This window comes from Lepisosteus oculatus, chromosome 9, assembly GCF_040954835.1.
Source record: "Lepisosteus oculatus isolate fLepOcu1 chromosome 9, fLepOcu1.hap2, whole genome shotgun sequence".
NCBI lineage: Eukaryota > Metazoa > Chordata > Actinopteri > Semionotiformes > Lepisosteidae > Lepisosteus > Lepisosteus oculatus.
Genome location: NC_090704.1, coordinates 1,577,578 through 1,592,775, shown reverse-complemented (window position 1 = coordinate 1,592,775; position 15,198 = coordinate 1,577,578). Strand labels below are relative to the sequence as shown.

General features: G+C 45.1%; 1 protein-coding gene across 2 annotated transcripts in view; it reads left to right on the top strand.

The window, feature by feature from the left end:
* The first annotated feature begins 1,107 nt into the window (after positions 1 to 1,107).
* tgfbr3 (transforming growth factor, beta receptor III) overlaps positions 1,108 to 15,198 on the top strand; it is an 88,109-nt gene continuing 74,018 nt past the window's right edge. Inside the window, exons 1-3 of one of the 2 annotated variants that reach the window (XM_015355227.2) lie at positions 1,108 to 1,196; positions 3,586 to 3,761; positions 12,613 to 12,760. In XM_015355227.2, coding sequence (XP_015210713.2) covers positions 3,588 to 3,761; positions 12,613 to 12,760 — 322 coding nt within the window. In that variant the 5' untranslated portion in view covers positions 1,108 to 1,196; positions 3,586 to 3,587. Of the gene's footprint in view, positions 1,197 to 3,585; positions 3,762 to 5,464; positions 5,721 to 12,612; positions 12,761 to 15,198 lie in introns of those variants that run through there. The other variant, XM_015355228.2, reaches the window with a different exon arrangement.

Sequence of the window (15,198 nt, the reverse complement as noted above, 5' to 3'; positions counted from 1 at the left end):
TGAGACAAGGAGCTTCAAATTCAAGTTACAAATGTGCACATTTCTGAGCCTCTTAATTAGCTCTGCCTAATTAACTTTATTTCAGAGCACCTAGACATCCAGGGTTCTCACTCATCACCTTTTGTATGGTGGAAGCAGTGTGTTCTAAAAGATGCATTGGATTCCTGACTCTTAGAATAAATAATACAATAAACAAATAATAATAATAAACTTTATTTATAGAGCACCTTTCATACAAATAGCAGCTCAAAGTGCTTTCCAAACCATGTGTAAATAGCAATAAAGGGAATACAAAAGCCCTGGACAACAATACTTATTTTAATTATCCTGCATTTTGTCTGTTGGTTTTCATTATAGAGAACAAATTGATCCAATATTGCCTAAAAGTGACCAAATTGACCCAGTGATGTGATCAAGCACATTAAGAGGTCTCCTCACAGCTACTGTGTTTGTCAATTCCTCTTCAGATATAACTCTTGTATTTGATGAGGAGAAAGGCACTTAGATGACATTATCTTTATCATTCACATGGTTATCAACATAATTAACGGTGAATAACGTAGTGGGGCAAACCCCATTCGTCACAAAGCAGACTTTTCTGGGTAGGAAAGGGTGTTAACGAGCCTTTTTCTTGGATGAAACGAATCCCAGCAGCTTTACAGAGCCTCGGCCTCTCGAATCTGAGTCAAAAGACCTTCCGTTTCTCGCAGGAGGGCTGGGGGCTGAAAAGAAGCCAGCGCTGAATGCTATTTGCGCATAATTGCAAAAGTCCCATTAGAGAAGCAATGAGAACATCCAGACCTTTCCACATGTGCAGAATCAGTGACCATGGCCTTGATACGAAACCGTTGTCATTGATAAGATAATAGCTTTTCTAATCAGCTGTGCAGAAGCCCAGATAAGGATGGTTCAACACACAGCAGGGCCAACGATGATGTTGTCTTGTGTTCTCTGTAATGTTTTCTTTTCCAGGACGTTGCAAACTCAGTGGTTTTAATCCTGCATGTTCCAACTCTGGCAAAACTCAGGTCACGAGGAAAATCACGAGTATTTATTGTCAAGAAAGCTAACGAAAGTCTGTGGTTTTTATGCAATGTTTTTTACTGATTTTGCCATGCCCTCCATTGGAACAATGGGATTTTCAGTATGTTCTTTTTCATTCTTTCATCATTACTCATGGAAAAAAGATTGATACTGTAAGTACAGTTCTTATGTATTTTTAATAAAATCAATTCATTTTTCCCTCTTAGGATAGCTTAAAACATCTTCTTATTTTGAAGGAGCAAAAATATTGTAGCAGTTGGCTGATAGGTGTGTCTAGTTGCTAAGATGTTTGCTGTTGTAGAATTAGGGTCATGAAAGAGCAACCCATCAGCCTGGTTTGCTTTGACTTCAGTGTTTATAGTTAAAAAGAACACAAAAAAGAACTTTCTGATAAAGAAAAGTAGGCAAATGTGAAGCTGAAGGAAAAAAATATCAGAACTATAGTGCAGAAATGGAGTAAACCAACAACAGCAATTTGGAATATAACAAAGAAGATAAACAGGTCTAATTACCAATCATCCTAGATCAGGTCAACCAAGAAACAGGCTGTAGGTATTGACAGAAAAGTTATCTGAGATGTCAAGGAAAATCTAAAAACACAGTTGGTGACATCCAGATTGCAGTGAAAGTATCACAATTCCAAACCCACACTTGCAGAAGACTGAGACAGCAGGATTACGAAGGCGACACCACAATCTGTAGACCGCTCACTGGCAGCCAGGACAGAGAAGCCAGTTTAGTGTTTGACGGGAAGCACAGAGGTGTTGTGGAACAGTGTGGACAGGTGAGGCCAAGGTCAGAATTTACCATGGCAACTGAAAGGTTACGGTGCAGAAAAAGAAAGGAATTGCAGACGCCCCACGGGAGACCTCTCTGACCAGCACTGCAGTGACCCCGAGCACAGCGCCAGGGCAAGCCATGAGTTCACCCGCGGCACGAAGAGGGAAATCCTGGAATGGCCACAGCAACCTCAAGACGTGAATTCCATTGAACGTGCAGTTGATACAGATGTAAGACCAAACAGCGCAAGAAAACCTAGAGAGCTCAGTATGTTGCTAACTGAATGCAGTTATTGTCTCAAAGGAACATGTACTGAAAGGGAACGTGCCCCAGTACTCATGGCCCCTTGGATGGACACAAGTGTATTTTTGCTATGATGTGCTCAAATGCATGGATGTAATTACAGTCAACTAAAATGTTTATTGTATTCCTTGATGAAAGCATCTTGTTAAAAATAAGTTATGGCTTTGTTGACCCAATACATTTGGAAGGCACTGTATTTTTAGTGAAGGAATGGCAAGCTTGACACAGAAATGTGCATTTGAACAAAAGTTGGTCAATTTAAAAATTACTTATTGCTTCTTAGTTGGTCTTGACAAGTCTTCCTTGTACATAAATGGATCTGCAACCATCAAACCTGATTTTGAAATCCTAAGAAAGCAACCTATTGAGCTCTCTAAACAAACTTAATGCAGTTGCTGTCCCCCTTACATTTGGAGGGTCTTATATGTACATTTGAGACATTATTATGGATTTCAAAGAGAACAGGAAGTTTCTGTGACCTAAAAAAGTAAGCTTGTCATTTTCATTAATAAAATACATTTAATTATAACAAAAGAAGGAAGGATTCTCATCTCTTTTGAGAATTAATTTCCAACCAGTACCATTATATTCCTTCAGCCCTACCTTCTACAAATATATAAAATATTATATAACATGATATCAATATAAAGTAGAATTAACATCTGGCAACTGGTTACACCAAAGACCTGTGGACTTTATGTCAGTAAAGACACACCATTCACTGACAGTTTGAAACAAATGTTCCAGATCCAGAACTGATATCAAAGGGAACACTCCAGAGTCAACAGCAGCACAAAGACCTTGGCTTGTGAGTGGAAATTGGAATTTGCATTACTGAAAAGAACAGAACTTTCTTTGGATGAAAGGGATCGGGAACAAGCTAATTCACTATACTGTCGAAAAGGACTCTGATACCTTTCAAGAAATGGACGAATGAGTTACTGGTTAATTAGTTATGAATTAAACTCTTGCTTGAAACCTTTTTAATGTTCTTCAGAACAGTGCTGTGTTTTTTCTCCTAACCAAACTGTCAGGTCATCAGTTTCCTTTTATGTATGTGAAATTAAAACTTTTTTCTTCATACAACCATGCACAGAAATGGCTTTTACGAAAAACAAAAGCTCAGGACATCTAGTAAAATGCAATAATGTAACTTGTGTGAGGACTAAAAGATACAAAAACGAACCATCTAGCTAAAATACATAAAGGGAAAAAGAAATCCATTTATAAAACTAAATAACTGGTTAACTGGTTCTGTCTGCCCCTGTGCTTTCCTACTGTATTCCAAACTCTTATTGTAACTGTGTGATTCTGCTGTCTCCTCTCGTTGTGTACTTTATTTCTTACTGTAAAGTGCTTTGAGAAGCACTTTTAAAGGCACTATATAAAATACAGTTTATTATTATGATTATTAAATGCAGAAAATTAATTAACTTTTCCACAATTTTCTGATTTCAGGAATGGCCCTTGAGCAATCAGGAGGCAGTTTATCGGGCCTGCCTCAAGCTGGGTGGTTATTTTTGCTGTTCTGGAGCTTCTCTTCAAGGCTAGAACCTTGGTCTCTCTCTCACAACAGCCCTCGCCTGCCTGCCCCGCAACCACTGATCTTCGCAAACACGCAGCACGGCGAGCAGGTGATTTCAAAACTGTTCTCTACTAATGACTGGAATGTTTCAAATACAATGGCTGATTATGCCTTGCCTTCAGAATACTAATGGTAGGAGCTGCTCTGTGAATTTTTAGCTTCACACAGGTGAGTTCAACAGCACTGTATCGTCTGAGATTTAAACCCACAATCTCTTAGTTACTAATCCAGGGAAATCTGGACACTCGATTCCAGAGAAGCAGTATATTTTCTTTCCATACTGAAAATTCTACACCTTATTCTAAATTAGAGCTCGCTAGTGCATTGAACAAATGTTAACACAACACCATTTGTTTCCAATTCTACACTTTTAACTACATATCTTAACCTCTTTGTTGTTTGTTTTATTTCTTCCTCACATTGTCAATGAAAACGAAAAGGTGTGTCAATATAAACACCAGAGTGTTTCTCATAAGATCCCATTTCCCACTGCCTTTTCCATTTTGTAATCATGCTTTCAAATTATACTGCCTACATGAGACGCTACTCCTGTCTACTTATCTGAATCTTTTTACATGTTCTTTGCCTCTTCTAAAGTGTTTGCTGATTCTCCTGTATTGGTATCAGCTGTGGACTTGATCAGTTCAACCACACCAGAATCTTCATGCAGGGGTCCTGGTACAGACTGCTGTGGCGTTCCACTAATTTCAATTCCCCAATTTGAGCATTTATCCTTTATAATCACAGTTATATTACTTGATACAGCTCTTCGTCTTCCCTGCATCTGAGGTATGTCATTGTCACCGGCTGAGGAAATACTCATTAAACCCCATTTCTAGGACACCTGACTTCATCATTAACAGTCCTTTTGCTTAAATATGTCCTTTTGTTGTAATACTGAAAAAAAAAAACTTTAATTGCTTATTTAGGCCTTCATTGCAATATTCCTTTTTATTTTTCTCCCAAGCCTTACTAAAATAAAATATATATACAGATCTTTGTTGTTTCTAATACTTTTCTTAATTGATTTATGAAACCATTTGAGTTAGTTGTCCAGTGTTGACTCTTGAGGTCATGCTGTTCTGTGCTTCAAGCAGAAGCTGTTAAAAGCTCTGCCATCCGTTCTCCATTGACTGCTCTCCATCTCCAGAAGGACCCATTGAACTGCTTTAAAACTCAGTCTCATTCCCTCACTCTCTCGCAGTCTGCTTTGCTGAATCGTGAACGTTTGTTTCCCGCTGTATCTGTACTGTTTCAAAGTACACATCAAGGAGCCACACATTATAAAACACCTGAAAAGACCAGATCACGCTTTCTCTTTTTATACTGTAAGCTCCGACAGAGTTGAGTAGCAAACATTGCCTGTGTCCGCCACTTCAATCTCGGCTATGGCGCACTGCAATGTTTTTTTTAACGCGCTTTCAGTTCAGCCTAGTTTATACATTTGAAAACACGTTCCCTAACTCGCATTAGAAAAAGGATTATATTAAACGTGTTTTTTTTTCATCTTTCAATTCTTGACAGCCATTTTATATCAGATTTTAAGTTTGGACGAAACACCTCATGTCAGAGTAATCATCTGGCCGCAGATCCTATTTTCTCGTAGTATTGAAATGAGCCTCCGCCAGATGTGTTTAATTCGGGCTGTTTTATTTTTTTTTATATATATATATTTTTTTTTTCGGTGCGCGTCTCCAATGAGGCCAGGCGCTGGATTTGAGTGATGGGTGATGCACGGGGAACAGGCTCCTCCTGTTTGTTCCGCCCCCACAAGCAGTGGATAGTGAGAGCGGAGATTATGCCTCATTAAGACTTTTAAACTTTTACTAACGAGAGAGTAGCTCATATAATCCCGAAAAACAACGGCGTCTTCCAGCGCGGCCGCTCGCTCGCCCGGACGCAGGAGCGGTGGGTTTGGACAGTGAGGCTTGGACGCGCAGTCTCCTGCAACAGCTGCCCCTCGGCTAAGATCGGGCTCCTTTTTGACAGCTCGGACGGAATCTGCACGGTACGTCCCGACTTTTGTTGTATTCACATGCACAGCAGCCTTGTTTCGTTTTGTTTTGTGTACCAGAGCCAGATCACGTTTTATTTGTTTTCTCCCTCCCACAAGGGACGGAGCCGAGCAGAGCGAGTCCGGGTCGTGCTTGGATTGCGGAGCGGCGTGTGCGTGTGTGTGTGTAAGCGGCGTTGCCCGTACTTGAGGGCTGATCTCCTGGGTTAAGCCATGTCCCCCGCGCAGTCCTCGGCTGGGTTTGCCGTGCCTCGGGTCTGCTGCGATCGGGACGTTTTCGTTTTCTTCCGCTTCTCTTGTTTTCCTCCTAAATCCACGAAAAGGAAAAGAGAGTTAGGTTACCGTGTCGGCTGCATGCCGAAGATTGTCAGTAGTCCTCAGATAGTCCTAAGGATTAGCTCGGGACAGCGTGATTGCATTTATAAATGCTGCCTAGACAGCAAATGTCCCGGGAGTGGTGATAATTTCACTGTATCGCAGAAGAACGTGTCAAGTCTGTGTCAAGCCCCACTCTTCTGTGCCTTGAAGGGTACCGGGGTTCTTGGGGTAAACTTTTTTCGTCTGCCCAGCTGTTGGGCGCCTGTCTTGCAGCGCTGCCCAGGGCCCTGCGACACACAGCTGGGTCTGTGGACGAGCTGCGCTCAGCTAGCAGAGCTCGCTGCGCTGAGGAGCCGAGCGGTCTCGGCGTGTAGCAGCCAGGCTTTCCGGCTGCTTCCGAGTATCACGCTTTGCAGTTATGCAGTACAGAACCAGAGAAAAGGGGTAGTCGTGGGAGTGTTACGCGCAGTGCCTAGTGTTGGATGGTGTGAGCTGCTGTAGATGTTTTTTACATTTCTGTTACACGATTGCTGTTTTCCTTTGCGCAATTCGTATCGCCCATCCAGAGCCACAAGTGCTCTCTGGAGCGCTGAAGCAGCGAAACACGAGCCGGAGAGCGCAAGTAGAAAGTACAATGAAGTTAATTTGACACCGAGAAGCGGAGACAAGTCTTTACCCAAAGGGTTGTGGGAGTCTGGAACAAGCTGCCCAGCCGATACGTTTCAAGCAACGGCTGAATGAGATTCCGGGGATTCATTCATTACTAACTGCCAAACGGGCTAGATGGGATGAACGGCCTTTCTGGTGTTAAGAGTGGTGTCTAACATGTGTGAACTAGTTTTGGGGATTCAGGGGAAAGATAAAGCACACAGAGAAACTACTCATCGGTCATGCTAATAAAGCACCTTGAATTGAATTGACTGCGGATCCTTAGGCGACAGAATGTCCCCCTAAAAAAATGACAGAATACTTTTTCAAACTTCCAGTGACAGTATACCCTGCAGTAGGTTCCTGATCGAAACGATATTTTTTCGCGTTCTCCTTAATCTAATTTCTTTACGCGCTTGCCCTTGCTGTGCACGAGTTTATTCTGAGTTTTATCATTGTCCCGTCGAAGAGACGATTCCCCGCAGAGCACAGAATGAGATTTCTTTCGGACTTCTTCGCCAGGCAGCCAGCCAGTTGTTTTTTCCCAAAAAAATATTTAGAGCAATATGTAGAAAGTGTTTTGCTGTATTTGTATACGCACAGGGAGAGATAGATAATACAGTGTTCACAAGAAAGTTAATTCACTCTGCTGGACCTGTTATTAAGAAACACCACCGAGATTAATCTGCAAGCTGTAGTCTTTAAAGTAAGAACCAGTTTACTGAAGTATTAAAGTAAACGATGTTTACATTTCCCCTTCCCTTCAAATATGAATTTGTAAAACTGAATAATAATATGAAGTTGTTTCTTGTAAAATTAGAGGACTAGTTTACTGCACCCTGTAGAATTTTGTGTAGAATTCCTATTAAAGTTCCATTGCATTGGATTATTAGGGCGGTTTGCAAAATATATAAAGGGATACATTACTCTTTATGATGAAGAAGCTTGAAGTCATCAATCGATTTTCTGGTCACCAGATTTGTTCTATCCACCAAGACCCTGTACAGTGTGAGATTTGTTTCTTAAGGAGAACAGTTTTCTCCATACTTTTGGCACCAGTTTATTTACAAAGTGTTTGCAGTTTCAATGTGTGCAAAAAGCTATTCTGTTTTACCATTGTGCTCTGCAATAAGCTAATCAAAACCAATACCTCCAGGACACTGTGCTCCCAGATTCAGAAGAGCCCTATTGTTCTTGAGAGATATTTTTACAGTTCTAAAACAATCGCACTCTCCTGTTCTACGTATCGGCATGAGGGTGTTTTTGAGAGACCTGGAAAACCTGGAGCTGTTGGCCTGTTTTGAATGTGTAGCCTGTGCAAAGATGGGGCAGAGTTTCTAAAAATGCAGAAGAGAGGAAAATGGGAAATGTGCAAGTGTTGAGCAGAGCTAAGAAGCCGTTGGCACATGGAGACACTGCGGGATAGAGTAAGCACCGATTCTCTCCTCATTCCTGCTGCTGCCCGGAGGGGGATCAAAACCTCAAATATAGTGCGTTTTCATTTATTCTGAAATGAATCCAGGTAACCATGCTTAATCTATAAGTAGCAAACTCTTCTGTAGCCACAGTCTCCATTACAGAGCTGTAAGCTTGGAAAAGGAAGGGGATGTTATTCTGCGATTGACAGGTCTTTATAGTGTTGTTTACCAGGCAGGGACATCAAGTGCTCGCTGTCTTCCAGGAGGTGTTGTTTGCACGTTTCCTGAGGCTGCGGCCGCTCGCGGGGTGAGCCCAGCCCTGGGGCAGAGAGCTTGGCCAGATTCCACCCCGAGTGTTAAATGTCCACTCTCTGACTCAGTGGCAGGCCTGGCCCTCGTCAGAACTAACGCCCAGATGAGCTGACGGCCCATCTGATGTGCTACGTTTCTCACCAAGTTATCGATATCAGCAGTGCAGGTTTTATATTGCCTTTGGCGTTTATCACAGCTCAGTCCGAGGGTCCCCATGGACAAGAATGTTTTTAAAGGTGGAGGAGGGCTCAGCCACATGATAAAGAGCCCCTGTTGTGTAGAAAACAGAGGATTTCTAGACCTATAGATCTGTGGGGACAGTAAATACTGCACATCTACCCATCCACCCATTTTCTAACTGCTTTATCCACTACAACATGACGGGACGGGACTCCAGATCCATATGTTTGTGAAATGCAGTGCTTTCCTACCAGGCTCCGCTAGCTGGAAAGGGTATACCTGGACACACTCCGGTCCCACTGCTGACTTCCTCAGGCACGGGAGGGGCTTAGAGAACAGTCTGCAATACTCACAGGTACATGCTGGCAGGCTCAGAGCCCTGAGCGCCTCCGCTTTCTCCTTCTCACCTTTAATAAAAAAATCATGGCAGAATGCTGTGACATATTGCTTCAGAGGCCATCATACGTAGTCTCAGCCAGCCTGACTTTTTTGAGGGGTGAGTTACACAGACATTCTTTGCAGGGTTCTTTTTTTGGGGGGGGGTGGGGAGAAGGGCCCAGGGTGATTGACATGGCAAAGGGAGTGAGAGGTTGGCGCCAACATGACCCAGAACGGGCCACACATCTTTACCCTAAGGGTGGTGGGAGTAGGGAACAAGCCGCCCAGTCATGCTGTGTTTTTTTTCAAGAGACAGCTGGATGAGATACTGGGATCAATTGGCTCCCAAAGAGGCAAGATGGGCTGAATGGCCCCCTGCCCTCTGTCTTGTTACAGTATGTTCTCGTGTGTGGGAGTCAGGCCTCACAGCCTGGCTGATAAAGTCCCCAAGGTGAGGCCAGGGTACGAGTGCTGGCAGGAGCCCAGGCTGTCAAGGCTGTCCCTAGCTGTGTGTCCCTGCTTCTTCTGAATCCTTGAATGTTCAGATGGAAGACTGACCGCCTCCTGGGGGTCACCGCCATAAAATAAAACCGTGTTCCAGGGAAGCCAAGAGGCCTTGGCCGGTGTCTGAAGGCGCCGCTGGCAAAGATAAGACCTGTGCTCTGAGGTGTGCGGACATGTGCAGCCGAGACACAGCACTCCAGCGTGCCGACACTGACAACGTGATTAGACAGCAAATCAGTGGGAAGAGTGTGAGCCGAGAAGCCATGGGAAGCCCTGTGAAGAAAGTGTTTGTTATTTATTTAAATGCCAGAAGTGCCGATTGTCAGCATGGCTCCGGGGGTCGAAGTGTGTATTTCACAACGACTGAGGGTTTTCACAAGGAACCTGCCGCGGTGTAAATCACTCACAGAGATCTGGGCTCTTCTGCGGTACCTGACAGACGTCCCTCTATTTCTATCTGATCCATAGTGTAAAAGAGGAGAGTGCAGTGTGCAGCAGAAAAACTGACAAGTGGCATTTCTGCTTGAAGACCACAGTTTGTGTCTGCGCTAGAAAATGACTCATGCGCTGAAAAATGCTGTCAGTGTTGAGGGCAGGGTGTGGAGAGGAGATACACACAGCTGGCGTATTGTCAGGCCACTCCGCTGACCTGCTGCACTGCGCCTGCAGCTGCACGTCCAGAGAGGAAGAATAGATGAAATTGTTTATCGATGAGCGGATCTGCACTTCTGAGCCCCGCGGAGCCCTGCATGACGTCTCCCCCAGCCGTGCACATCGAAGCTTGTCCTGGTCTTGGCTGCACCCCTCTGCCGGGGTCTTGCTCTGTGCTGCGCTGCGGGGACGGAGGTTTTGAATGGCGGAGGAATTTTCGTTGGAGTTACGTCCCTTGACTCGAGTGTGAGCAGCACTCTTTGTTGTTATTGCACAATTCTAAACCGTTCATTCTTGCCGTCTGAGATCACTCGTGCTGGGACCTGCTGGGGCGGCACAGCTCCTCAGTCTAACCAGTGGCAGTACTTTCCTGATGAGCACAGGCCAGACCCTGCAGCACAATTCCTCAAAGGAATGGCAAATACAGACAGATTAAAGGCACTGAATATCTTTAGTCATGAACAGACTACTGTTAAGTGACTATTTAGCGGTATACAGAATCTTAAGAGGTACTGTAGGAGGCATTCACAAATTGAAGCCAGATGGCTTCTTCACTAGTATAACAAAGGCCCGTGGGTATGATGGTAAATGTAAAGCATGTGCATTTAGGACTAAAACCATGAAAAGAAGGAAAGAAAAGGGTCCTCACACAGATGGGTGTGGGGTCTGGAGCCACCCAGCCGCGTTATCCAGGCAGATTCCCTGGGATCCTTCCAGAAACAGCTGAACGAGATCCTTGTATCCATAAGCTACTTACCAGCATCCAAGATGAGCCGAAAGGCCTCCACAAATCAGAAAAATGAAAGAACCTGAATATTCTGGGTTTCTTGACTGTACAGTGTGTCCTTTTTTGGAGCTGCCAGTCTTTTGTCTTATGAGGTTAAAAGCCACTGTCAGCTTTCAGTTCAGAGGCCCGGGGTCACCTGCAGCAGGCGGCTGATCCTCGCAGGACCGGAGCGCTACAGTGGGTGCAGCAGAGCAGTGTCTCAGCAGTACTGCTAGCTCGGAAGAGTCGTGTTTCATTACTAACGCCACACAGGGCGCATCGCAGTTTGTTTTCACACATACTGATGGGAGGTCGAGTGCAAAAGTACAGAATGGAGTTAAAATCACTCCATTTGCTCACGTTTGTCTCCAGGTCCTGTAAGCACATAAGAAAAGATACAATCGAGTAAAAAGCTATTCAGCCCATCTAGCAGTCAGCAGCCAACCGATGCAGCAATGTGTTTAAAGAAGCCAGGGTATCGGCTTCACAGCATGGCTGCTTGGCTTCTTCCATGCTTAAGGAAGTGCCTTCAGCTCTCGGTTTAAACGCACTTCCAGGTAGTTTCCACTTGTGCCCTCTGGTTCGTGTTTCGCTGTTTACACTGAGTGCGCCAGATTGGCATTTTCAGTGCCTTTGAGGACGTTGAATGCTTTTATCTGGTCTCTCTGCAGCCTTCCTTGCCCAGAACTGAAAAGGTTCAGATCTTCCAGTTCTGCTGCCCTTTATTTCTTCTGTGAGAGCTCTTCATGCTTTAGTCCAGGCTGTGTTGTGAAATTAGTAAAAAAAAACAGTGTATTGAAATCTGCAGGTGCTTTTGTCACCTCCTTCTCTGACTAATGCATCTTTTTAACATTAATTTTGGATGGAATGGCAATTACATCACTCCTTCAAGCACGTCACAACTTCTCAGCGGTTTGGGAAGTTCTGGTCACACGACCCTAATGGACATGGATCTAATTATTTCCCTGGTCTTCAATGGGAATTGAGTACAGCTTAAATAAAAAGTTAAAAAGTTTAGACATCATGTTTCTCCTACAGGGGAAACGTGATATCAGCATTTTTATGAGTCACACATGAAACCCATTACAGGATGTTGGAAATAAGTGGAATTTGTATTCTTCTTCAGCTTGGCCGGCTCTGACACAGGAGAGTGACGGAATGCCACTGACTCTGCAGGATCTAGAGAAGGGATTTGTACAGAACTCTACTATGAGAATTTTTCTCTGTTTCCGAAAGCGATGTGTATTGTTGTCCACGGAAATCGTACTTCTGTGCCTTCTGTTCTGTTTTCCTCTACCCATCAAAAACTGTGTGGATGTTCTTCCTGAATGAGCTCTTGTAATCTGCAGGATTTGTTTTTTGTCTGAGTTGCACGGTAGTTGAGTTGAATGGGTAGGTGAGTGAGCTCCATGATCTACCCCCTCTCCATTCTCTTTCAGACCAGGCTCACTTGTACACTTCCTGCAGGCTGGTTCTCTGCGCCTTGGGATCCGCAGTGGCCGCAGGCCCTGGTCATTCCCAGGGCTGGAACGTCAGAACAGGCTGCGGCACGCTCACGCCCCGTCCTGCTCTCCAGATCAGGCAGCCAGCCGATTTCGCACCGGGCTGCAGGAACCTGAGCGGCTCGATGAACTGGCGCTCCGCGTCTTCCTGCGACTCCCTGTCCTCGTGGAGCACTGCCTGACTCCCCTTTCCTGTCTTTTCTTCCCAGAGGGCGATTTGGCTCCTTCGAGCGGGGAGAAGCTCAGCGTCCTTAGTAAAGCTCAGGTGTCAGACGGCGTCCACCCCTGGAGCTGCGATGGCAGGCAGGGAGCGCGTGGCAATGCTGCTCCTGGCTCTGTGTGGCGTGGCCTGTGCAGGTGAGATCGCCTTCACCATCGACTCCTTCAGCCGACAGAGGAGTCAGAATCACAGCTTATGTTGTCGTTTTGATATACAGTACTGTGTTGTTTGTCTCAGAAACTCTTGCATTCTTTGAGAGTGGAGTGTCTGAAACTCTGTTCTGGACTCCTCTTCGTCGCGAAGCTGTTGAGGGCTACGCAGCAGTGGGGAGGTTCACTCCCAGCTGCTGCAGCGCCCCTTGGGGCAGCTTCCCGAACCCGAGGGGGCTGGGAGAGCTGGTTTCCTACGAAAGCCGTGTCAGGGGCTCCCTGGTGATTTCTCGTCTCTCCCGACACAAATCGCGAAGCAGTATTCGCTGCCGGAATTTCCCCTCTGTGGTTTTGCAGCCAGAACGCCCCAGTCAGCCAGGGTGCTCAGAGGCAGCTCTCTCAGCTCATAGCCTGCTGACAGATGAATTCTCAGCACCCTGCCAGGGAGCAGGTGCTGCATGACTTCTCAATAGGCACCCATGCACATACCTGATTGATTAAATTAGCAGGATGTTATGTAAAAGAAAGGAAATATAGTGAAACATAAAATAAACATAACTCAAATAAAAACAGCATTCACTGGTTTCAAAAGTGCTGAATGTTGGAGGGGCCCAGAGGAAAGGTCTGAATTATGTACATGGGCAAATTCCACTGGATAAAGAGAGCAAGCTGAGACAACGGCAGTGGAAACCAGTAGATGTCTTCTCAGTTCTTCATTAACGTGTTACTGTGGTCAGGGTGCTTTTAAGAGCCCTTGGGACTGTGCTTTGTCAGGTCATTGCCAGAAATGACTCTTTAAATGCTTTTACGTGCTTTTCTGATGACTACTACTGCCTAGTTAAAATGACACAGGCCACATTAGAATTAAAGAGTGCCTGGTTACTAGAAATGGGAAAACCCACAACAGCTTATGTGTCTGGTTTTTAAAACCCAGAGAGAAGCACTTACACATCAGATCGGATAAAATAAAGGAGAAGAACAACAGAAGAGCGAGAGCTGTTGTTTTTGAGTTATACCAGCTCTGCCAGTCTCCATGCTGGCACGGACCTTTCCAGAGGATAAAAACATCTTTTTTACATGAGTATATTTTATTACTGCTTTGATTGTCATGCCTGAGTTTTACTGGTGTACAGCCAGTAGGAAGAAAAAGAACTAAAATGAAGGGAAGCTCTTTGGTTTGGTTTCTTTCCTTGCATTCAGCGCTGGCCTGTCTTTTTCACTCGTGAGGCGCTGCATTCTTTTGAATTATATATGTTTCCCAGCCGAACAAAGCTGGGAATGTTTACGCGGGTTGCAAAACATTCTGAACAAAACAGTCACTCGGAGCCCCAGGGACTTTGCCCAGATCGTTAGCTCCACCAGCGCACCGGGAAGCGCGCTGCGCCTCGAACTTCTCGGCTGGCCCGGTGCGCTGTTCTTGTGCTTCGCTTTCCTGCTGCGCTGAAGCGCGTCTCTGGTTTTCCTCTGGGATTCCTGCGATGGGCAGGAATCTTTAACGAGTGCGGCAGCAACCGTGAGCGATCTTAATGGATCCGTGAACGGGCCACCCGTCCGAAGATGCTGAAACGGCGCAAAGGTATCTGACGCTTCCAAAAGGGCGGAGTCCTCTACCGTGAATTGTTCAAGTTCAACAAATGCACCATAAAGGAAAGATTCATTACCGTATTTGTAGTTAACCCCCTCACAAAAAAAGTATGATGTTTTTGTGGGCGATTGCGTTCCAAATATTGAAGAGCGAGAAAGTCTATCCCGTATGATCCTGCCCCTTTAAGAGACGCACAACCCCAGCAGGATGTTAAACATCAGGCAAACAGCACCGCAGAGAGCGGCATCTGTTGTAAGCAGACCTAATTGTGCCTCCGATGTTCCCTTTATTACACAGACGGTGAGGTCATTCAGACCTTTTCCATCAGCTCTTTTCACGATATTCCAGTGGAACGTCTTCTGCGGTGCCAGCATTGTTTCCCAAACACCCCCCGCCTCGCCCTTTTCTCCCCAGCGCAGTCAGGAACATCATCACTATGAAGATGAAGCGTTTCAGATGTCAGCCTGCGAGAAGTCAAGCGAGGCGAGAGCTCAGACCCCCGGCTCTTGCCTTATCAGTCCCTGTTTGACTGTGGGCACCGGCTGCTGACTCGTTTAGAGAAAGCGTGTGGGACGGATTTAGAAAGAAGTGAATGTGTTTATTTTTTGAGAAGTTTCCTGGTTGCCCGCTAGGAAGCTGTATCTCTTTTGGACTTGAAAGTTACAGGGGTGATCTGAGGCTGATGTCTGGCTCTGACTTTTCTCTCCCTGCTGGGACAACTCGTCACGGCTGATTTCTGGTTGCCTGCGCTGCTAATGATAAACAAAACCTAGAAGAATTAGGGTTTCGATGTCCTGTACCTTGTTTAGAGTACTAATGATCATCAGTAAGACTGCTCACA